Below are 26094 nucleotides of genomic sequence, written 5' to 3' on the forward strand. Positions count from 1 at the left end.
GCTCTAAAAACGCGTTCTCTAGGGCACAGTTCAGGAGTTTGAACCAAAAGCCATAACTCAGCCATGCATCTTATCCAATAATCCTACTTCTGCCACTCTGCTCTAAGGATGTGATCTTAAATGTGGAAAAGTCAATACATACTCATTTGTTCACTTCAAGGCTGTCTATAATTATGAAGAATTAGAAGCAATTTTTAAATGTTCAAAAGTAGGAGACCAGATAAGCAACATTTATATGTCCATTCAATAAAATATTGTGGAATGATTAAAGATTATAGTTATGAAAACTGTGTAACAAAATATGAAATGTTTAAGAAGTAGTATTTTAACTGTTTTGCATATATTACCAATGTTAATCCATTAATCCACAGGTTAGATATTATTATTATTGTCCCCATTCTAAACATGGGGAGAATAAGGCACAGGGAAGTTTAACAGTTTGATTAAACATAAGTAATAGATTTGGGATTCCACTAGGCTATTTGGTTTCAGAGCCTACACCCTTAAACACTACACTGAATTATCTCTCAATATTAAAAAGTAGGCTATGAAACAATATCTATAGTGCATGTACACATATATATGTACATATTGATGTGTATATTTATAAATCAAATTTTAGATATAGATATGAACTGTGCAATACAAGGAAAAACAACTGAAAGGAGATATACCTAAAAGTGATTGTATGAGTATATTATGGGAATGGTGATAGAGAGGCTCTTCTCTTTTCTTTGTTTTTCAAGCATTCCCTGTGTGGTTATTCTGATTTTATAATAAACGTTAAATTTAATATATAAAAAATAATTCTTGTAACAAAAACATAATCTAGCAGCCTTCTTAGTTATAAACAATTTCTATTTAATGTCATGTGTACACACTGAAATCTCAGGCAAAGTTTAAGTAAAGAGCATAGGTCTTGCAATCAAACAGACCTGATTTTCAGTTACAGCTTAATTATTTAATAACTATGGCAAGTGGGTATGTTATTATCCTCAGTTATTTCATCTTTAAATTGGAGATATTAGTATCTCTTGGGTTTTTTGTGGGATTTAAGTGCAACAAAATGTGCTGTAGATTATATGAAACTGAATGCAAAGCATCAGGTACAAAGCGCATACTCAGTAAATATTTAAGTTTCTTTCTCTTCCCTCTGTGCTTATACCTGTTCTCCTTCCTTTATTTTACCATCAGTCGTTTTGAAAAGTCTTCACTAGTTAGCTCCATTGTTCTTTTCCTATTTGCTCATCAATCCCTGACGTTGACCTTTCCTTGTTCTCTTCATCTCACTGATTGTTTCTCCATCATGTATCCTTCACTGGCTGATCTTCCACAAATCATGATTAGTTGTAAATGTTGTCCAGATTTTTTTTCCTTCTTAAAAAAACAGCTTTATTAAGATATAATTCATACCTATATAATTTACACATTTATATATACAGGTCAATGGATTATTCAGAGTGATGCATCCATCGACCAATCAATTTTAGAACATTTTATCACCCCAGAAAGAAACCTCGTACCCAGTAGCAGTTACACTCTGTATTTCCCCTGAAAACCTCTTTCCTAGACAACAATGAACCTGCTTAATTTCTCTATGCATTTGCCTATACTTGGCATTTCATATAATGAAATTGTACAATATGTGGTCTTTGTGATTGGCTTAGTCTAACATTTTTTGTTTCATACATGTTGTAGCATGTATCAATGCTTCATTTTTTAATTTTATTTTTTTTATAAAATATATACAAAGCAAAGAAATAAAAAGGCAATAGTTTCCCAAGTACTCTTCAACAAGTAGATACAGACAGATCCCAGAGTTTGTCATGGGCTACCATACCATCATCTCAGATTTTTCCTTTTAGAATAAAAGGAGAATATAGGAGGCTAGAAGGCATAAATATTTTTTTATCATCACAATTGACCTTTTTTTGTGAAAAACAACATATATACAAAACAATAAATTTCAAAGCACAGAACCGCAATTAGTTGTAGAACATATTTCAGAGTTTAGCATGGCTTACAATTCCACAATTTTATGTTTTTACTTCTAGCTTCTCTGAGATATTGGAGACTAAAAGAGATATCAATTTAATGATTCAGCAATCATGTTCATTTGTTAAATCGTATCTTCTCTGTATAACTCCACCATCAGCTTTGATCTTTCCATCCCTCTCTTTCGGGGTATTTGGGCTATGGCTATTATAACTTTTCCATTTTGGAAGGATCTGTCAATAATACAGGATAGGGAGATGAAACTATCTGATGTTCTGGAGAGGCTGGGCGCTCTAGGTTTTAGGACTTATCTGGTCCAGGAACCCATCTGGAGGTTGTAGGTTTCTGGAAAGTTACTATCCAGATTTTTTTCTACTAGCACTTTGTTTGAAAGTTTCTCTGCTTCTATAGTTTCAAATGTCATTTCTCTAAAAATGATTTCTAAGTCATTTTCTTCTCTTTACCCCCCTCTTTTCTTCCCAGTTTTCAATCGTTTATCAAATTTAGTTGACTCTCTTTAAAAGTATGTTTTGTGTCTTTTTTCCCTTTGAATTGTCATCACATAGCTGAGGCTATTATTGTAACCTGTCTGGAATATCATAACAGCCACCTGACATGTCTCCTTGCCTCCATTCTCTGCCCTCTCCTAACTGTCTTTGCTACAGCAAAACAATCATCTACCTTACACAGAAATTTTCGACCTTTGATTTTCACTTAAACACATCTGAGCAAGAACTTCTGTCAAAAACTGCATGACGGTGATTCTCTGGTTGGTGTCAAATATAACGTGAAACAGCTCAATATCATGAACGAATGATTTAAAAGTATTCATTCCTTCAGTCATAAAATAATTATGACAAGCACTATTTTAGGTGCTGAAGATACAAACAGATCAAAATAGATACACTCTCTTCCTTTCTGAAGTTGACGTTTTCATAAGATGAGAAAGATAAGAAACAAATAAATATATGGTTAGATGGCAGTGCATGCTATGGATAGAAGTAGCGCTGGATAAAGAGGGTAGGAGATGGCGAGAGGTTAAGGGTTAACATTATACAGAGGATAATCAGAGCAAGTTTGAGAATATTTGTGCAGAGACCTCAGGTAGATGGGGCTACCCCCCTCAGGATATCTGGGAGAGAACATTCAGGCAGAGGAAGCAGCTACCCTTGGCCTATTAAAGATAAGCAAGGAAGTTGTCATGTCTGGAACAGAGCTGAGAGAGGAGAGTCATAGAAATTGAGATCAGAGATTTAGCAGGGGTCCTGATCACGTAGGGTTTGAGGCATTTTAGGACTTTGCTCTTTTCCCTGAGTGAGCTAAAGCAACATTAGAGTACTGAGGCGGGGGAGAAAAAGGTTTTCTGACCTACCTTTTGAAAGGATCACCCTGGCATCTGTGTGGAGAATAACCTGGGGCCAGTGAGGGATGGGCAAGGATTGAGCAAAATAATTGACATAATCTAGGCAAAAAGAAAAAAAGTTGTCAATTTAGAGCAGAATAGTAGTGGTGGAGGACATAAGTGGTCGGACTGTGTATACATCGTGAAATGGAACCAAGATGATTTTACAGTGCATTGGATGTTGGGTGTGAGGAAAGACTGGGTTATAGGATAACCCCAAGACTTTTGGAGTAACTATGAAATTGCCAGTTTACTAAAATCAGGGAAATGTAGGAGAGTCGTTTGGGAAGAAATTAAAAATTCCATTTGGAATCGTTAAGCTTGAGATATTTATTGGATATGTGGGTAAAAAGACAAGTAGACAGTTAAATATATGGAGTTCATGGGAGAGGTAAAATAAGTATGAAAATTGTTGGCACATGGTTGGTATTTAAGGCCTTGAGAATGAGTTGACTTGAGTATAGAGGGCAAAAAAGGGACATGAAGGGCTGAACCCTTTGACATGCCAACATTTAGAGAGTGGGCAGAGGAGAAGATATCAGCAAAAGAGACCTAAAAAGGAGTAGTTAGCAGTTTCAGTGCCAGTATAGGGGCAAGAACCTTATTAAATTTGAGCTAACCCACAACGTCCTTGACAGGAGCTCTTTTGGTAGAAAGGTAGAGGCAAAATTAAAAACGTAGAGGCTAATTAAAAGGACTCGAGAGAAAATAGGAGAAAAGGAATCAGAAGGTGTGGGATGTCTTTGAATGGGGTTTTGCTCTAAAGGGATGAAGAGAAATGAGGCACTAGCTGGAAAGAATGGGAGATTAAAGAGTTTTTAAAAGGTAGATGAGATTATGAATATTTGTGTAAAATAAACAAGTAGAGAGGAGAGACTAATGATGCCAGAGAGAGTGATAAACTGAAGTTCAATGTTCTTGAATAACTTAGAATGGACAAGTAGAGAGGTTTGATCATAAATCACTTTGAACTAAAGACCATTTCATCAGGAACTTGAACAGTTTCTCCACTGCCTTCTTCTCATGACATCTAACCTCCATCCTTATATTCTAACCACAATTTTTCATCTAAGAGAAGTAAATACTTTTCTAACTTTCTTAATCAATTTCTTCATGTTTACATACACATGCAGGATTACTTTCCTCAGCCTACTATTGAGTAAAGAAGGTGTGCTTTCAATTCTAAGTTTTTTCAATTAATGTTTAACATTACTGTTCAGATAGACCATACCATAGAAGTGAAGGTAATATAAACAAATAACAGTTAAAGCAGTAATCAGACATGATGGCAAAGTCCAGCCAGTGTCTGGCTTGTCTACCTCTCATCATCGTAACCCCAAAAATATGTTGGAAAAAAAAATGAGTTTATGAATTCTTGCCATAATGTTTGGGGTGACTTGTATAATAAAACAAAACAAAACAAAACGGTTCAAACACAACATAAGCTCTTTCTCATGTGGCAGTCCAAAGCAAGAACTCAGGGAGTGGGGAGAGGAGTGAAGTGCTTGTTCCGTGCAGTTATTCAGGGACCTGGGCCAACTGTATCTCTTCCATCTTCAGCAAGTAACTGCCAGTGCATTCTGGTGGTTTTCTTCTCCATTCCAGCTCACAGAAGAGGAATGAGCATCAAAGAATGTACCTGGTATGTCATTTTATTAACCAGGCCTGGTCTTACTTCCTACATTGCTATTGGGGAAAAGTCAGTCCTATAGCCGTTTTCATTAGAGGCTGAGGAATGTTTTGTTGTTGGGCACATGCTACCTTATTGCTATGAAAGAAAAGTAGATGGGTTTAGGTAGGCAAATAGTAAGCTCTTCCTTGGTCCTTTTATCATACCAGTATTTTTTTTAAATATGGATTAGCTTATGCACTTTTAAGCAGTAGGACATAAAATGTACAAAAGAGTATATAAGAGAATTCAAATCTGCCATTAATCCTTTTAGAGAGAATATATCAAATATTCTCCTTGTCTTAGAGCTCAAGGTTAGAATAATGAACCTGTTTTGACTAGCAGCATTCCATGCAGCCGCTGGATTGAGCTGTTTTGTATCTTGAGAGAAGTCATTTTTTTTAGTGTCCTCTATAAAAGGGTTGTCAGCATTTTACTAATGTAAAAGACATTTTTTTCCTCCAAGTATTTTCAAGGCTTTGGTAGTCAAACAGGGTTTGAGCCTAGCTTGCAGTGCCAAAACACAGAGCGAAATAAATTAATTGAAAATTTATTCCAATCTAAATCTAACTTTATCGAGGATTTACTCCTATAGATTTGAGGTTATTTATACACGGAGGAAGGTGGTTTTTAAAATTCACTCAATCACTCAAAGATTGTAGAAATAAATTCAATCATGGCAAACTATGTTTTGAAAGTCTCTAATAAGACTTATCTGAATCATAATTATATGGATAATAAACCAGGCTTTATTGAGTAAAAAAAATTATAATGCAAGAAGCAGTTTCATTAAATTATACTTAAATGATAATTTGTTCTATTTTTTAAATTACCCGTTACCTTTAAATGATCCTCACTTCAGAAGAATATTAAAATTAAAGTTAATGCAATAAAACATTTCTATGAAAATTATATTACTTTAACCTTTAATAACTGAAAACATTAATGAATTACTGTTTTGTGACACCTGGAGAAATTTTTGGCATGTAAGAGTTCAAAAGCTTCCAAAGACATTGAGTCAGTATTTTCTCAAAAGAATAATATTATTAGTAACTCCAGAGCATGATTCCCATACAGTGCAAGCATTCTGTGTTTGGGCAGATTTTTTTAAATTTTATTTTATTATTATTTTTTTGCATGGGCAGGTACTGGGAATTGAACCGGGGTCTCTGGCATGGCAGGCGAGAACTCTGCCTGCTGAGCCACTGTGGCCTGCCCTTAATTTTTAATTTTGCAGTAATTTCAAACTTAAGTACAGTTACTGTTAAGTTTGAAATTTAACTGTATAGTTGGAAAGATAATACAAACCCCATACAGAGAATTCAGTTGTACCCCCAGCCTCCCCAATACCCATATACACCAATTTTAACATTTTGCTACCTTTGCCCTCCCTGTCTATCTGTCTATCTTCTGCACGTTTGAGAGCAAGTTATACCAATTGTAATTCTTGAGCAATTAATACTTACATGTACATTTTCTACAAACAAGATATTCAGTTATGTAATCATAAGTGCAATTATTAATTCAAGTAATATAATACTAATATAAAGCTTACATTCTATATTCCATTTTTTCTTATGTTTTAATAATGCCCTTTTTGGGGAAGGCGGTGCATGGTCTGGGAAATGAATAATGCCCTTTTGAGTCCTTTCACCTTGATTCTTATATCATAGCCAGAAACATGTATTGCATTTAATTGTCATCTCTTTAGATTCTTTTTCTTTCTTTTTGTAATTCTGGAAACATTTGTGAAATATAAATCTTCCCATCCCAGTGCCTCTCAAAATACCATTCAGTGAGATTAATCACATTCACACTGTTGGATATTCAGCACTTTGAATATCTCCTTCCACAGCCTTCTTGCCTCCATGGTTTCCAGTAAGAAACTGACATGTCATCTTACTGAGGCTCCTTGGTATGTGACACATTGCTTCTCTCTAGCAGCTTTCAGAATTCTTTATTTTTCTTCGGCGTTTAGCAATTTGATTGTACCCTAACATGATATGGGCCTACATAGGTTTACCTGTTTGAAGTTCATTAAGCACCTTAGATGTGTATATTCATGTCTTTCATTAAATCTGGCACCTTTTTAGCCATCATTTCTTTGAATATCTCTCTGCCCCTTTCTTTCTTTCTTCTTCTAGGAAGGACTCCCACATGGTTATACTGGTATGCTTGATGGTGTCCCACAGTTTCCTTGGGCTCTATTTACTTTCCCTCATTCTTTCTTTCTAGTCCTTGGACTGGATGACTTTAATTGTCTTACCTTAAAGTTCTCTGGTTCTTTCTTCTGCTAGCTCCAGTCTGTTGTTGAACACTTCTAGGGAATTTTTAATTTCTGTTACTGTGTTCTTCAGCTCTGTTTGGTTTGTTTGCATAATTTCTACCTTTCTGATGATTTTGTTTTTATATCCACCTATTTTTTCTCTAATTTCCTGTAGTTCTTTGTCCATGTTTCCCTTTAGCTCTTTAAGCATATTTAGGACCATTTTAAAAAAGAATTTTGACTGGAATATCCTAGGTGTCTGATCCTCTTCATTGATGGTTTCTGATGCTTTAATCTTCTCCTTTGCCTGGGCTTCTGATTTTGTTTTGTTTGTTTGTTTGGGGGGAGGAGGGGTGTTTTTATGTTTTTAATCTTTTCTTGAAGCCTGGCCACATCATCTTACTGCTTTTATGTAGACTTTTTCTTGATTTGGCACTCACACTGTTACTACAGTCCTTTAACAGTTTTCTGGAGCTTTGAGAAAGATTTCTGCCAGTTCTGCATGATTGTTCAAAGCCTCTGTTGGGGAACAAAGCCCTGAAGTTTCTCCCTCCACCATCTTGATCAAGGTGGAGCAGTTTTTTTGACCTGAACGTTACAGCATTTCCTACCCATTTCAGTGAAGCAGGGGAATTACTGATCTCTTTCATTGATCTAACCTTCCCTCCCTAAATCCTAGACAAAGGATGGAAATTAGAATTTATTGAACATGTAAGTTTTGTGCCTTGGAAATACGTGGTTTTGTTACTACACTCACAGACCTTTACTACTGTTGTTAATTTCATTCTGAAAAAAATTGGAATACTTTGCCAGTTGTAACACATTCTTCAGTTGTTCTGTTCTGTATAGGTGCAACCGAACTGCTTTAGCAAGGAAACACTGTATTCAATGTGCCATTTTAATGAAAAAAGGCCATGAATATTCAAGAATCTCAAATGTGTGAACAACATGACAGTTGGAATTATTTTAATTGCTTTAGAGAGGAATATTAAATAATGTTGAAAGTCACTAATTGTGAATTACATCTATGATAAGCCATACCTTTGGAGTGTTCTTAAACTCATGGATTAAATATTTAAATTTAAAAAAGAATTGAAGAAGTTATTATTTACTTATTTCAGTCCCAGAGATCAGCTAAACTTTCTCACATTTCACAACTGTTTTTTGCCAGCTTTTCATTGTATAACCTAAATTTTTTTATAATTCTGAAGACATCTATCAATTATAATTTGGTTCTTTCTGTTTATGAAAAAAATCTTCCATCTTTACTGAAATATTTCTAAATTTATAAACTGCTATTATGGTTTTCTTTTCTGTTCTGTTCTATTTTCTCTGACAATTTCTTAGTTGTCATATGAAGATTTTTATTTCTTCTGAAATAGTCATTTGCATATAATTATAAATGCATTATTTCACTGACACTTTTAAGAAATTGTCTAGAGATAGAGGATTGTGCTTTTCCTAATGTAGTTTAAAAGAGTTCATTTCAGGACTTTAGGAAACCTAATACTATTCCACTAAATCTCTTACTGAAGACTTTGATAGTCTGTGAAGATCACCAGTGACAACAAAGATTCTTTGTCATAGGTACATCCCTTTTATTGGGAAGATTACATCCAGGTAAAAAGAGCAATAATGGTTTCGCTTAATGGATGTCATTTTTCCTCAAGTCTAATATAAAATTATCTAACTATAAAATATGTAAGTATATCAATTGATGTTCAGTATTCAACAGGAGAACACATTCCTGTAACACCATCTGAATTATAGATAGACATAACTAAAACATTTCCTGTGGAGATTTCCTAGCTTTAGAAATAATAAAATAACAACAACAGCTGATATCCATTAACCATACCAGGTATTATTCTAGTACTTTACATGTTTTACCTAATTTAGTCCTAATGACAACCCTATGTTAAATGCTGTTGCCATCTCCATTTTCCCAGTGAAGAAATAGAGGCACAAGTAGAATCATACAGTTGGTAAATGATGGATCTAGATTTGAACCTAAGCATTTGGACTCCAGAACCACTAGCATAACTATTATGTTATGCATCTCCCTTTTATTTCTCTTCTGTGGTGCAGACCAGGGCTCCTAGACAAGTCATCCAAACCAGCATAAACTGAAAATAATTTATCCACCTACCACGCCAAAGATTGGTTTTCTACTATATGCATAATGTTGATTTAGTGGGTTTATTGTGAATCTTAATCAGATTTAGTTTGTAAAGAATTTTTTATAATGAGAGGTTTCTAATATGTAGATTAACACATATTGCTTCAATGCACACTCTATTTTTTTATGACACAGGATGGGTAGAATATGCTTAAATGTGTTTTGATACAGATATGAATCTTTGAGTTCTATGAACTTCATGGTCAAATTGTCCAAGGCAGCTGTGTTTTGAGTCTACTGAATTTAAATGTGCTTTTGTTTGCATATTTATAATCCTCCTTCAAGAGTATGATGTACTGAGTCTGTGCTCTGAATTGTATTTAGACAACATTGACTATTTTAAGAGAACAATCATTAAAAAACCTTTAAAATATGCCTCCTGAAGAATCTGAAGTACATATTATTCAAAGTATGCTTCCTCTTTATATTTAGCTAATATAAAAATAAATACCAAGTATCAGTGAAAGAAAAGGTTCTTCAGTTAACTTCAGTTCTTTTTGTGGAGATCTTACAGCTTATTTATTTGCATATTATACAATGTCACATTGACAATGTATACTAAATGATGTTAACTAGGCAGTGGAAGTTATTTAAGTTTGAGGTCAGATTCCTTACTTCTAGTTCAAATGCCCCCCTGGTTTTATGGAAATGTGGGTTTTACTATGCTTACCTATAGAATGTGGTTGATACCTAACAAGAATATTAAAGGACACAACTGCCATTCCTGAAATGCTTTCACATATCTTCATTAATGGGATAATAAAGTTAAACAGAAAAATGTATGCAAGAAACATATAATAAGCTGTCATAATTTTACTAAATTTAACAGATAGAAAAATGAGGACTAGAATTAGTTTATATCTGCATTTTATCTGACCTTTCTACTTTATGGAAAGGAAGGTCTGCTTTTGCATTTTTCTGACCCTTCCCGCTGCACAACCAATTATTTGTTTTATTACAGAATATGGAGAGTCTCAGTTCCCCACAATCTCATGAAAGGACTGGACCTGATGATGAACTGATGTCTGAGGAAAGGTAAATTTAGAATTTTCTCCTCATGGTTTTTTTCAGTAGAACAAAAATATTTTTTTTCACTTTACATAGTGTGTGTTATGAGAACTAAGAACAGAGTTAAAGGACTATATGTTAACCAACAGTATTTTATAGCAAGAAAAATTATTAGAATAGAAAATTGGCCATGGTGCCATTAAATAAGGTGAACAGCTATATTTGTGTTTCTATTTATGGTTTTGTTTTATTTTGATTTATTACTTTGTTTTGACTTTATTAGAATTTGATATGACTTTATTAGAATTTGATATTACTTTGTTTTGACTTTTATTAGAATTTGATATGAAGTTACTCAGTCCCTTTATTTTTGGCATGGGCAGGCATCAGGAATCGAACCTGGGTCTCTGGCATGGCAAGTGAGAATTCTGCCACTGAGCCACCATGGCCCACCCTCTCATCCCTTTTTAAAATAAATTCATTAAATCATAATAATGGATGAAAGGCATTGTTACAAGACAAACTAACAATTTATTATGTTTTATTGTTGTTATTGTTTTTAGCAAAGAAAATGAAAAAGATGGCATGCATGCTCAGCATTTTGAGGTGAGTAACTAACAAAGGAGGCTGTGATTGGATTGGGGCTGCTCAGACATTACTGAGTATAGTCATGTGAAGTATATTAGCCTGCCAATCAGGATAATGAAATAAGTGACAGGACTGTGATTGGTTAGGTTAACTATCAAGACATAAAGATCACTTGAGAAACCATAAGAACTCCATTATTTTGCATTTGAAATTCTTTTATTGCATTTGTTTGATGAAGATAAAAACTTCAATACCGTGGAGATTTCTCTTTAGATTTTCCATAAAATCAAAACAAACCGTAAATCCAAAGCTATTGCATAATTTTGCATGATTTTTTACATTTTTTAAATTATTGAAAATATATAGGTAGTAAAGTTTAGTGGGTCCAACAAGAATTATCTCATTACTTTTCAAATTAGCACAAATTCAGTTCAAGTTACTGAATCCAACTCATCTTCTGAATTTCCTATCTTGTTTTACTTTAGGTAAATGCTGAATTCCTTTTTGTTGCCTCTGTCTTACAGTTCTGTTACTTTCCTGTCTCCCCCATGTTCTTTTTTTTATTTTAGGTCAACCTCCAAAACCCAAGTGTTTGGTTTTTTCCCACTCCCAATTCTGGCTGCCATTGTGTACTAAACCTCATTTTTTTACTCATGTATCTGTAATTTACCTGATACTTCCAAATTCTTCCAATTCCACCTTTAATCTTATTATCAGTTTTCTTTTGAACAAGAATTAAAGCTTTTCTCAACCTATTCTTGGATTCTGACTCTTACTATATTTATTACATTTAGAACTCTTCCTCTAATCCAGTAATTCTTAATCTTTGTCAGGCAGTGACCCAATTCACTGATGGATTTATTCAACAACATATATTGAATCCTATGATGTACAGGCTCTGCCAGGAGCTGGTATTTATTTAATAACAGCCACAGTCCCTGACCCCATGGACTTTTTTAATCCAGCAGATTAAGAATCTCAAAACTGTGGACTCTCTTCTTAGGAAAGTGCACATTCATACAAAAGTTTGCATAAAATTCTTGGAAATTAATGGCCATCACCCTCTTCCCTGACGCCATAAGACTCCTCATATTTCCTCTATTCAGTTCGTTTTACTTTGGCATTGTCTCTCTTACTTCCTAGCTTGTGAGCCACATCTTACATCTTTTATTTCCAATTTATTTATGCTATTCTCTTTCAGATCTAGGCAACCAGTTGCAATTCTTTCCTTGTCTTCAGGCACCTTATTCAGGGAACAGTTTCCCCATCATAGCATTATTTTATTTTTGTTTTGTTTTCATCCTTTCTCTGCTGTCGTACTCTGTTCACAGCAAGTACCTACTGAATGTGTATGCCATTCAACATTATTTTAAAGGAAATTTCTTTGTCAGCCCCTGGAGAGGTCTTCTTAGTTCTTCCTTTTAATGCCTGTTATCCTTTATGACATAAAAGAGTATGGAGCAACTTTTGTGGATGAACTTCTTAACATTAACTTATAAATTCTAAGTGGCACCCAAACTAAGTTCATGCTGCTGAACTCAGTTTGCCTTGATATTTTGGGGAGCAACTCCATGGCAGTAGATGTGTCATAGGGAAAGAATCTAAACTCCTTCCTCCATGTGCCAGTTCCTGTTCTTATGTGTCTCACGCATGTGCAGCTACCAGTCTGTGCCAGTTGGCACTCATTGAGCATTCACTATTAATAATTATTGCCATCACAACAGTTTCAGTTAAGAGATAAAATTAGGCTGTGAATTAAACTCTAGACTAATCCCGCCATGTCACCTTTCTTTCGCAACTGCTCCGAAGGGGGGAAGGGATAGCACTCCACAAGAATATTAGGGTTGTGTTTCTACTCGTGATGGTATGTGTTTCTTTCACGGAAAGAAACGTATTTTATTATAGTGAAGGACTGTGAAAAAGATAAGCTTTCCATTTTTAAAGCTCTTTCCTAATTTACAGTGTGTTGTAATTTCTTATTTTCTATTAGGTAGCACTTTTTAGAATTTGTTATACAACGCAAATAGCTAATCTATTTTTCTAGCAATAATCCTGAAATTTTAGAGATGAGAAATCCATACTTTGGTTATCTCTCCTAGAATTCTGTTAAAAATATTTTATTTCAAGTCTGCTGAAACATCAGGCTGATGCCAAAATATATATTTCCAGTATGAATAAATGTGATGTTTCCAGTTTCATTTTCCATTGACAGACTTTTGTCTTAATTAATATTATCCTTTATAGTTCTCCTTGGAAACTATCAGATTCATATAAGATAACACAACAAATGGCAGCTATTGAGAAAAGATGATTTTCTTTCTTTTTTTTACCCAGTATTTCCATCAGACTGAGGAATATTAATCTTCAGCCTCAGGGGTGCTCCTTAGAGGGACATATAGGCAAAGAGAGGCTTATCTTTGAGTCTGGTTCTCAAAGGCAAATGCTTCTCAAAAGGCACAACTATGACTTTATTTTTTGAATAACTGTATTGCAGCACTTAAATGTGTTTTGTTTGAATACAAGTGATGACAGTTAAATTGGGTTTATCTCTTTCTTGCATGCCTTTTTAAAATTTTCAAATTATGCAATTAATCTTATCCAAAAAGATGTTCTACTGAGAGCTCAGATGGACACTGGCCAATGGAAATTGTTCATTTCTATTTCATCTGAATTTCTTGTGTGGTTTGGATTAAAAATTGTTTAGCAACACAGTGGCAGTGAAAAAGAAGAGTTACTTCAAAATACCAAAAAATAAACTATAATTCTTCCATTAGGCTTTGGAAAGGCTGACATTTTAATAGACCCTTCTATTTGGACTGTATGAAATGATAGAATATAATTTCTATCAGGAGCCTGGCACACTGCTCCCTGAGAGTACCTAGTTCTTTTGTTTGTTTTTTCAACTCAATTAACAACTAGAATTATCCAAAAAAAGAGGTCATCCTTGAAACTTGCAATTTGTAGATTCTAAAAGCTATCACTGAAATACAGATTTTCAGAATTCTGGTTACAATGGAGTTTAAACTGTTAAGCTTCAATTTAATTCCTTATATTTTCTGTTGTGAAAATATTTTATGCTGCCTTATAAAATTCAGAACATTAAAGCTACAACCTTATAATGAACCTCTTTGTCAATAAATCAAAACAAGGAGGAATTATTAACTACATAGGAGAGAATTACTGTACTGTCTGAGAGATCATCTTATGTCAGAATTATGCAGTCAAGAAAGTGTTAAGCTCTTTCAACATAGTTTTATGTTCTTTATGCTTTCTAAGCCTAGTGCTTAGGAGAGCTTGAAAGCATACCTTTGGCAGCAAACAAGACATTCATAATAAACAAAAAGCTATTCCCCTTCTTATTAACCCTGCTTCAAAAAAAATAAGAAGAAGATAATAGAAGAAAAGAAAAAGAGAGGAGAGAGAAAGGAGATTAGAAAGGCTTTGCAATCAAAACTGATAACTGACCATAGTTATCACATGGTCTCAAGTACAGGCTTTTATTGGCCCTGAGAAAGTTTGATATTTCTGAAAAAGGTGATACTATATTTATTTGAGATTCACTTCCAGTTCTATCCAGTCTTGAAAGGCTACTGAAGGCAAGTCACATTAATTTTGGAAGTGTGTTTTGTCTATTTTCCTGTATTATAAGTCCAAACAGTAAATGTTTACGGTTTCGTGTGGTTCTTCTGTTAAAACCATGTGGTTTTTTCCTTTGTGGACTGCATTACACAGTACACTCCCTGATATTGTCATTCTTGCCTTGGTAAGCTATTAGTTAGGCCACTTAACCTTATTCTGCCAGGGAGGGAGGCAGGATGAAACAAATTCACCAACTGTTTGAAGTGAGGGAAGGAGCAGGATGAACAGTCTCAGGATACAAGAAGCCTAGCCCACTAAGCAGAAGACAAGTGTCCGCAAAGATTAGAATGATGGAAAGATTTGTAGTTAATGTCTCTTTAACCTTAATGTAGGCTGTCACCAGAGGCCCCAGGCAAGGTGAGTTCTCTAGGTATTTGCTTCCGTTGCACCCCGTGCTTTTCTTTTATAACATGCATGGCATTTGGTGCTTAATCACCCTCTCTCTTCTACACTGGAGCCCATATCTTGTTCATTCATGTAATTCCAGTTCTTAGGACATAGTATGCATTCAATAAATACTTGTTAAATGAATTAAGGAACAAATAGGAAAGGGAGGTAAGGAACAAGTAAAAATAGTATTTATTTTATAGTTATTATTTCTAGCACATAGTAGATACTCATTTTTTGAATGAATGAATGAATTTTCTTTTTATCTCCAGCACCTCACTTATAATAAGCAGCCCATAAATGTTTCTTGAACAAACTGGTAAAATTTTGACCTGATTATTTTTTTTAGAATAACAGATCTTCGAGGCTATCTATTCCAGTATCCTACTCATGGTGGAAATGTCCCCCTCTCCAACATTACTGACTTCTGAACTTCACTTGAAAACTGTGACGGGCCATTAATTCACAAGGTGGTCCATTGTTGCATTGCACCAAAATCAACTGTCCTCTGAACTCCAGTGAATGTGCTAAAATCTATCCCTCTAAATGCCACTTCTCTGAGTACAGAGACCTTGTATGTCTCACAGGGAGCCTAACATAGAATGGGTACACCAAAATTATTTCTTGAAGGAATGAATAAATCCATACATTTGGGAAACCAAATGGAAGGAGAGTTTTCCAATTTAACTTTCTTTACTTTGAAATTGGTGGTAATCTGGATGAAACAATCATAAATGGTACTTATTTGTAAATTAATTTGCATATGTGGCCTTCAATATTTTACGGTGTCCCATCAAGCACTGCAGGACTGTTGAGCAGCAGAGTAACCTGGCCCCTGAAGACACAGGCCCTGTAGAAAGCAAGCCTGCTGTTAGGAAGCAGGCCGCTGGCGGAACTCGCACCCTCATTCACTCCCACCTGCAAGCCATCAGTCTCTGAAACATGCATTTTGTCATTATCTCTCTGTTTTTATAATCCTTCCATGGCTCTCCACTGTCTGCTACAGGATAAAACCCTAGCTTGGCCCAGCATACAAGGCCTTTTACCGTTCAGTGTCTTCTTATCTGACAACGTCTTCACCTGCCACACCCCCTTTCTCTCCGTACGGCTGGCCGTCCTGAACCTCTTCTCTTGCTATGACCCGGAGTACCACTGCCTGCCTTGGCACTTGTGCTCTCTTTGACATAAAGCACCTTCCTCCCTAGCCCCACTGACCCACACCTGTCTACCCCCCAAATCAAAATTGTTGTTGCTAAGTCAGGATGAGAACATTAATGGCTCATTTCTGTAATATTTTTTTCGTAAATGCTTTTAAAACTGTGTATCGCCCTTCTTGTAGCATGTTTCTCTTCAGATTGCAGTTGTTTATATGCCTTGTCTCTAACTCCTGTATTAATAATTCTGAGATGGGGCAATGTTTCACTCATCTACATGTGGTGCCTAAAAGTAATAACTATAGTAAAATTTTTAAAATATAATATTAAAGATCATATTTGTGATATTTTATAATAATATTTTATGTTCCAGACACTATGCAGGAGACCTTTCATACCTTTTCTCAGATCTTCAAAACAACCTTGTAAGATTGTCTGCCATTTTGTACATTAGGAAATAGAGGCACAGAGAGTAAATCCACTCAGCAAAAGCACTGGGCTAGTAAATGTCAGAGCCACACCTCTAACCCAGGTCTCACTGGAAGCAAACTCCGTGACCTTTCCATTGCATTATAGTCTACATGACTTGCTACAGGTTCCTCATGAAGAAAATATACGTAAAAAAATGAAATCAGGTTCCTTTTCTTCTTCTTCTTTGTCTTTGTCTTCATCGTCGTCTTTGTCTTCGTCTTCATTAACTTCCTTTTTGATGTCTCTAAATGTAACAAGTATTGTAAATCTTTATTGATAAAATGTTTATTTGGTGCATGCATATTCTAACACACACACACGCACACAGATCGGAGGCTGACTGACCTTGTAGCTTTTAAGAAATCAAGCACCAGATTTGGACATCCAACCCTGTCCACTAAGGATTCAGCTCAGGGAACAAATTGTCTTTCTGACATAAAGGCATACTCTGTTTTTTTCCCTGTAAATAAAATGCATTTTAAAAGTCTTGTAATATCCCAGATTTACTTGGCATTTTCATCTGATTTTAGCAGCTCATCATTAACTGATTGACAATATTTCATTTTATTCCAAAGGTGAAGAAAATACTGGTCCTCATGCATCATTTCACGGAAATATAATAGTCAAGCCCAGTATATCCCCCCTGGTGATTTCAAAGTGAATTGGATGTCTATTAAAAGTAGCTGGAAGTCTTAAGTAGTGTTTATTTTAATCATAAGAACATTTCTCATGCATTAGTGAAATCATCTATGATTTCCAGATGTTTTTAGGTTTTTCATTTAGTGAAGGTATATTTCCTAAAGTAAATTTCTAGTTACTCTCAAAGAAAATCTTTTTGCAGATCTTTGGTACTTTGGAAATATATTTTTGAGTAAACAGTTTTATAAACACTTCTGTTTATAATTTTATGAGAGAGAGAAAAGTGGCAAGAGTTGAGTTTACAGGATGCCAAAAGAGCAAGGTAAAAAAGAATTCCAATGTAATAAAATAAATTTCAATACAATGATTTTTATACATAATATCAGGTTGAGGGATCACAGATATCCTAGTTTAGTATATGTGCAGCCAGTGAGCAACACCAAATGTAGCTGAGTATTTAGAATTCAGAGTAAATGAATAGTAGGAAAACAAGTGACAGTTGCATATTTGTAAGCTATAAATTATTCATCACTTACTAGCCAGCTTTTGGCTTTTTACTTTAAAAAAAAAGTACTCCCTGTTTAATTTAATTTTGGCTCATTTCCAAAGTCCATACTCCTCACTGCTAGCCGATGCCAAACCCCTCTGCTGTTTGAATTTGCGCAACAATGCTTTAATACCCTGAGTTCTTCTATAAATAGTCTGTTCTCCCCACACTCAGCAAGAAAACAACCACAAGAAATCTGGGAATGTGCAGCTAGCCCTACATAATTTATCTAAACCTGCAGGACTGGCAGGAGAGCTTTCATGTATACCGTCTGGGCTCCTGGCTGTGTGCAGGACTGTACCTAGCGGCAGAGAAGTCTGCATGCAAAAGACATCGTGTTGCTGCTGCAGCCTTAGCAACAGCATTAGCTAGTTTTGTGTTGTTGTTTACAGTCTAGAGAGCCATACTCCTTTAAGGAAGTACAAACTCCTTTCCCTCATTCCTCGCCCTAATCTGTCATAACCAAGACTGTCAGCTACCAGCAGTTATCAGAAAAAGCAGCCGAGGAAGTCATCTTGTCTTTCTTACAGAAGAAAAGTTAAAGGAAAGCACATTGGACGGTCGCTTTTAAGTGGTCAGCTAGTCTCTGGGGGTGGGGGTGGGGGGCATCAAGCCGTGATTTTGATATTTGTGCTGGGTGCATCAGCAGCTGTGGCTTAGGAGGTTTCATCCAGAAAGAATGGAATTACTGCAGACATTTTTGGGGTTTTGGTGAGCAATATATTTGGGGCATTGTGCTGTTATTACAGAGCTCCACAATGAAAATTCAGGAGCATCCCAGCATACCTGACACTAAACTGCAGAGGAATCAAGATGCGGATGATCAAGAGGAGAGCTTTGTCTCTGAAGTGCCCCAGTTGGACCTGACAGCATTGTGTGATGAGAAGAACTGGGAAGGTAGGGTGATCTAATACTTGCATGATTTAATAGTGGAAAAGCAAACATGAATAAGTGTAAATGAGAGGCATGTAACAGCGTGTATATATAGGTGAGAGTGAGAGCTATACATGCAGAAAGAACTGCATTTTTAAATGACCAAAAATCTTCTGTCTAACACGGGGGAATGTGTCATGTGAAATGTTGCCAGTGGTAATTGCAAACTATGAAAGAAAATGTGCTTGCCCTTTATCATCGTGTCACCTTGCAATCCTTTTTATTTCTTTTTAAATCACCAGGCCTCCTGATGGGTGTGTGTGTGTGTGTGTGTGTGTGTGTGTGTGTGTGTGTGTGTGTGTGTGTGTGTGTGTGTGTGTGTGTGTGTGTGTGTGTGTGTGTGTGTGTGTGTGTGTGTGTGTGTGTGTGTGTGTGTGTTTCCTTTAGTAGTACCAGGCAGAGTAATAAGAAACCCATATGCATTTAGGATTTTCTCTTTCAGTATCACGGATCTTCCCATTATTATTTGCCAACCATCCACATCTCCTTTATTAAATCTCCTTTCCAATATTTCAAGAGAGAGGTTTTGGTTTGTTTTACTTCATGCTTATGTTTATAAATGGATTTTTTAAATCCAGTTTATCATACCTAAGGGATCTGCCTATCAAAGAGAACACTGAATTAAAGTGTCTCTTATTTGAAAACCTGTAATACAGTGTTTGAGATAGGTTTTTCTAGAGATTCATGGTAAAATCAGTAGAAATTTATTTCTGAGAAAAAAGAAGCTGTCCTTATCTTGTCAAAACAGTTTTTCAGGTAGGATATTGCGGCAGTTTCATCAAACTGTGTATTATTTCATCATTGTATGTGCCTGCTTCCAAACATCTATCAATGTGTATTCATCTGCCTCTATAGACTACCATGGAGTGAAATCTGCGAAAAGAGAGAAATTATACTCTTGATTTCTGCCCAGCAGCATGATTTAACACAATGGCTTAGCCGAGAATCAAAATTATGAAAAATCAGTCCTTTACAGCCCCAGGATTTCCTTGTCTTCTAATCCTACCTTTTTTTCCCCCTAAATCTGGAAGTACTCCTGTTAATGATCTTAGATGAGAGAACAAAAGGTGATCTAAAAAGATGGCAAGGTAAAAAAAAGGAGCCTCGCTTTGCTCCTGACACCCAGGGCTTGTGTAGTGAAAACAAGCAAACAGTTTTTCCCTTTAGTTCTTGCAATCTAAAAAACATGTTCTCATTCTTTTCACATAATTAGACGTGGATGTGAGATTCTGTTATATCTTCCCACCTCACAATCATTGAGCAAAATAAGGGTTATTTTTGGTTTTGTTTTCTGTTTTTAATTTAAGTGATACATCCGTGTGTACTGTTTTGTTGTTCCTATTTTGTTTTTTGTTCTTTGATATATTTATGCATTAAATAAACAACGGAAAAAAAAGTCCCACACTAGCCTTGTTACCCAAACAAAGGGAAAAAAGCAATAACCAAAATAAATGCTATCTTTGGAGATCAAGAATATGCTCTGCATATATCATTAACAAAAAGAACTAGATTAAAACTAGGATCTTTTTGTCAGAATTCAAATTAGTCACATTATCTTGTTGATTTATTCAGCAAAGGTAAGTTCTTCCTTCTCCTCAAAGGATTCAATTTTGTTATTTTTATCTTAGCTAATCATATATTTATAATCTCCCTACCATGCTTAAAGAGACTAATATGAAGCATAAAATTATCTCCAGAATGTTGAAAGCTAATTTATAATTTCTTTAATCTACTTCATTATCAAATGTAAAGAATTCCAAATAAATAATGATAAATATCAATGAGCCAACAATTTTATTTTATAGTGAGAAAATACATGGAATTTAAAAGTTTATTGGAAAAAAAAATGTATAGCATTTCAAAAGACTTGGGAATGTGAATTGTATCATCCGTGTAGTTTATGAAGTAGCTTGCTTTGACTTTGTTTTGTTTGGGTTTTTTTTTTCTTTCTTTCTTTTTGGCCAACTATTGCATTTGTCATTGAACTTGCATTCCTGGAAAATCTACATGGATTTGTTTCAAAGGCCTGTTTTGATCATTTGGTTACGACTTCCAGTGGCCATTTTTTGTTACATACTTATTTTCATTTTCTAAGTTACATTGTAATAGCAGTAATATAGCTATAAGCATAGCAGAAATAGTGGAATTTTTTGCATAAGAAGTGTTTAAAATGATTCCATTCTCCGAAGGTAAATGAATGCACAAATTAGATGTACTGTTCTGTTATTTAAAGCCCTTCAGAGTTGTATAAATAATTAGACTATTCCTAAGCAGCTAGTTCATTTCAATTTGGGGGGACCATATGTGGATGGATGTTCTGGGGTTTAAACACTCAGGTACTCTATTAGATTTAGCCTGGGGAAATTAAAAGAGCACATATTATATTTATCACTTACCACTTATCGAAAGTAACTTTGGCAAGGAAATTCTCAAAAAGATTCATAGAGCAAAAGGGACTATTAAGATCTTCTAATTAAGGTCTGAGAGTCACCCCCAGAGAATCTCTTTTGTTGCTCAGATGTGGCCTCTCTCTCTCAGCCAACACAACAAGCAAACACACCACCTTCCCCCTCTCTACGTGGAACATGACTCCCAGGGGTGTAAATCTCCCAGGCAACATGGGACAGAAATCCTCAAATGAGCTGGGACTCAGCATCAAGGGATTAGAAAACTTTCTCTACCAAAAGGGGGTAGAGAGAAATGAGACAAAATAAAGTGTCAGTGGCTGAGAGATTTCAAACAGAGTTGAGAGGTTATCCTGGAGGTTATTCTTACGCATTATATAGATAACACCTTTTTAATTAATGTGCATTGGAGAGGCTGGAGGGAAGTACCTGAAAATGTACAGCTGTGTTCCAGTAGCCATGTTTCTTGAAGATGATTGTGCAATAATACAGCTTTCGCAATGCGACTGTATGATTGTGAAAACCTTGTGTCTGATGCTCCTTTTATCTTCGGTATGAACAGATGAGTAAAACATATGGATTAAAAATAAATAGAGGGAACAAATGGTAAAATAAATTTAGTAGATTGAAAAGCTAGTGATCAATGAAAGGGAGTGGTAAGAAGTATAGAAGAAATAAAAATAAGGGAAACAAAGGCTAAAATATATTGGGTAGATGGAAATACTAGCAGTCAATGAGAGGGAGGGGTAAGAGATATGGTATGTATGAATTTTTTCCTTTTTTCATTTTATTTCTTTTCCTGAATTAATGCAAATGTTCTAAGAAATGATCATGGTGATGGTATTGTGAGTTTTTGATTATATACCAAGAATGGAATGATCATATAGTAAGAATGTTCATGTTTGTATGTTGTTATGTTTAAAAAATTAAATTTTTTTTTAATTTAAAAAAAAGAAAGATCTTCTAATTGAACCCTCCATCATACATCTGGAGACTGAGGCCAGAATAGCAAAACAATAATTCAAGGTAACGATGTCTCCTGGCTTCGACCTCCATGCCTCTTTCTAGACTCAATACCAGTTGTGCATGGTGGCAGTGGAATGTAGTGTTTAAGAGCCAGATTCTCTGAGTTCAAATCCTGTCTCTGCTACTTCCTAGCTTTGCCAGCAAGTTAGTAAACCTGTCTCAGTTTCTGCCTAAGTGTCTTCATCTTTAAAAAGGAATAATAGCAGTAGAAATAATGGTTAATTGATATCTATTTAGTGAGTTTGTTGTGAGGATTAAATGAGCAAATAAATGCAAATTGCTCAGCCTAGCAAGGCACTTGGTAGGTACCTATGTTCGTATTACTTGCTGTTATCTTCCATAAATATTTTCAAGTAAGGTTTCAGGAAAATTCAGACTGAGCTGCCTTCTTTGGAAACAAAACCCAATTCCACCTAATGACAATGGATGATTCTGAACATTCAGAAGAGGAAACAGTAATTACTAGGTCCTCCGTTAGTCCATAGGTTTTCCAGGGACTAATCATGTTATACCAACTCCTTTCTTTCTTTGATAATGTTACCAGATCTGGATTAGGGAAATGGTGTATCTGAAAAGGCTTCAACCAGGCCTTTGACATAGACTTAATGATAGTCTTGTTGGAGATTTGGAAGTGAATAGAAGACAGTCAGATAAGCTAGTGAATTATCACCAATTAAGCAACTACATTTAAATGTGCAGATAAATGGATCAAAGTCTATTCAAATGGGGGTATTCTCATTAAAGACCTCGACCCTATCCTGTTCCATAAACTTATTAGTAGTCTAAATGGAGCTATTGAGGCCTGCTTATTAAATTTGCAAATAGGGACAAAGAAAATAAATAAAATTTAAGGATTAGATTGGTGGTTGGTGAAGCTTACTGCTAAGATTCCTTCTAACTGATTGTTCACAAAAGTATTTGAACAATATAATAGGACTACCATTGTTCTAAGGTTAAATTAAATTAAGAAAAATTTTATAAAAGTGTTGCGCTATTTTTCTCTCCCAGTAAGGACCCTCACCAGTGGGACTTGTATCTATCTTTCCATATCCAGGATGTGCCAAAATCTTCTAGCATAAGATGAGTGGCCTCTTTGAAAGATGATTCTGATATCATGTTAAACAGTAACAGCTCTAAATAATAAACAGTTGGAAATGAAATATGGAAAACATCAGCCCCCTTAATTTTGTGCAGATTTCTTGGAAATATATCATCTAAGTAGTTAATTTTCTTTGGTATCGTAAATGGACCCAGCCCTCTAGGCAGAGAATAGGTGTCCCGGTGAATACATCAGCATTACTCAGAGTTATACTCCTTCTTCTTATAGTGAATTTCCTTTATTTCCGTGTGTACTCTGATGTCTGAACTGGAACTCCCCAGGATCTATTTCCTCTATTACTTGAATAGCAAGCATGCTGCTTTTATGCTTTTATTTCTGACCTGCTGTGATGTCAGATGACCTGGAGTGGATTAATTTTTAATAGGAGGTCATACCATGTGTATATCTAGACTTCTTTGTGACAAGACACATGGCTAAAATTAAAATCACTGTACCCAAGAAATTCTGATCTGGAAATGAAAACATGTTTAATTTGTGCAACTTTAAGATGAAAATTCATTTGGAAGCTTCAAATCTTTTCTGGATTTTCTTTGAATAATTTTCTTGAAATATTCTTGTCTGATACATTGCTCTATAATTACCAGATAAGATGCAAAATATTTCCCAAACTAGCAATTGGGAATGATCAGTGAGCGTATTCTCAAAAACCTACTCTCTGTGCAGTAATTCAACTGGATATTCTATTGCATACCACATTATTCTTCTGTTTTGTTTTTCTAGTTGAGCATCGACTATGAAAACATGAGATAGCTTTGTATTTTTAAATCATTTTGAACTAAAATGAGGAAAAAGATGATTTTATTGATTCTTCAGTTCATTTGAACTGTGTATTATATGTAATTTGATAATGTTTGGATAGTAGCCTTAAATTATAAGACAATAGAATAAAAGGAGAGAGAAATAATGTTTCATGTTATACAGCAGAGAAAGCTTTCATCTCTGTCCTTTATGCAGACTAATGATGAAACATTCTTTTTTATTTTGTTAAAGTTGAAATTCACAGCGGTTTTACATTTCTTATTTTTAAATAAGTGAGTTCATTCACCCTAACTGGATGCCTTAAGAGAAATGCCGCATGTAAGCTAGAATTTATTTGACTGTGGATTTCATTACACCATATGTGACACTAAGAGCACAACATTTCATTTTCCTGTCAGTGAAGTGATTGGACAAGAATAGATCCACCAAAATATTAACTGTGTTAACAGAAAAGTGAACTGATAGATGGCTCTGTGTTAACCACAGACCATCATATGACCATAATTCAGTGCCTTGTTTGTATTGTACAATTAATTTAAGGTCATAATTTATCTTTTTTGAAGACATATTTGATCAATAGGCATAGACACATATATTCCTTTTGCAAAAATTTTTGGGCACAGAGAATGTGTAGTCAAAAGCCTAAATCAAAGATTAGTTGTGAGATTTTAAAGAGATGTTCTGCTAAATTCAGAAAAATTAAAGGGCGTCAGGACCTAAGGTAGCACCCTGTGAAAATAAATTTTGATGAATAAAATTTTCAAACTAACCAGCATATCCGGATGCCAATATCAACATTAGAATTGTTTTCCCAGTGGCCTCTGCCCCTGATAAATTTTTTTCCCTTACTCCAGTTGTTCAGTTCCTTTGCCACTCTGAGGTGAGATTATTGCTGCATTACTATTTAAACCTTCTTAGCTTTTCCCTGTCCTGGCTCAACTGATTCTAATTTACAGAAAATTATTGCTATCTTATGAAATATTTAGAAATAAAATCTGAGGTCCAATCAGTTTAATAGTTCCATTTTCTGCAACAACACTAATATTTTAAAATTATTTTTCTAGGGAGTATCTTCTACTCACCCTCTCCTTTTCTCACCTCTCAATCCATTTCTTGCTCTTATATTGGCAGCCCTGAGTAGCTAGCATCTGAGCCCTGCTACTTAGGAGGAGCAGGCTGATGTGTCAGGTTCAGTAGGGAAATGACTCTTGTTCCTCTCCAGCTTTACCCAAGTACATCTGCCTACAAATTCTCTGTCATTTTTTGGGTCTCCACAGACAAGAATTTGTCTATAACGCTGCTGTAATTTTCCACGTGTTGCTATTTTCCTCTGTGAACCCAGATAATTTGGTATTCTTTAAATTTTGAGAGCCTAAGGACCTCATTCCACATGATGTTAATTTTTTAAAAATTAATATTCTTCTCTTACTACCTAACTGTAATACAATTACGTTAAACCACTGAATGAAGCTGAATGTGAGAATGATAGAGGGAGGAGGGCTGGGGGCATAAATGAAATCAGAAAGAAAGACGAAAAAGATTGAGACAGTGTAATCTAGGAATGCCTAGAGTGTATAATGATAGTGACTAAATGTACAAATTTTAAAAATGTTTTGCATGAGGAAGAACAAAGGAATGTCATTACTGCAGGGTGCTGAAAATAGGTGGTAATTAATATTTTAAAATTTCAACTAATGTGTGAGATTAGAGCAAAAAATGTTTATTTGGTACAAAATTTATATTTTGACTAGTGTATTTCCTAATATAACTTATGTAGATTGCTTGACTGAACACCATAAGTACTTGGAACCTTGGGTAGGAAATGAGATTTTGTTGGTTTGTCCAGAGTGATGCCCCAATGAATCCCAGAGGATTCGATCAGTGAGTGGAAAAGTATTTGCAAAGTC

General features: G+C 35.1%; 1 protein-coding gene across 6 annotated transcripts in view; it reads left to right on the forward strand.

Annotated features, from left to right (window-relative positions):
- FAM13A (family with sequence similarity 13 member A) overlaps positions 1-26094 on the forward strand; it is a 344433-nt gene that overhangs the window by 294973 nt on the left and 23366 nt on the right. For all 6 annotated transcript variants that reach the window (XM_077142873.1, XM_077142872.1, XM_077142870.1 and 3 more), the window contains 3 exons: positions 10473-10546; positions 11083-11125; positions 18694-18841. In XM_077142873.1, coding sequence (XP_076998988.1) covers positions 10473-10546; positions 11083-11125; positions 18694-18841 — 265 coding nt within the window. The remainder of the gene's footprint in view (positions 1-10472; positions 10547-11082; positions 11126-18693; positions 18842-26094) is intronic.

This window comes from Tamandua tetradactyla, chromosome 24 (assembly GCF_023851605.1).
Source record: "Tamandua tetradactyla isolate mTamTet1 chromosome 24, mTamTet1.pri, whole genome shotgun sequence".
NCBI classification, from domain to species: Eukaryota; Metazoa; Chordata; class Mammalia; order Pilosa; family Myrmecophagidae; genus Tamandua; species Tamandua tetradactyla.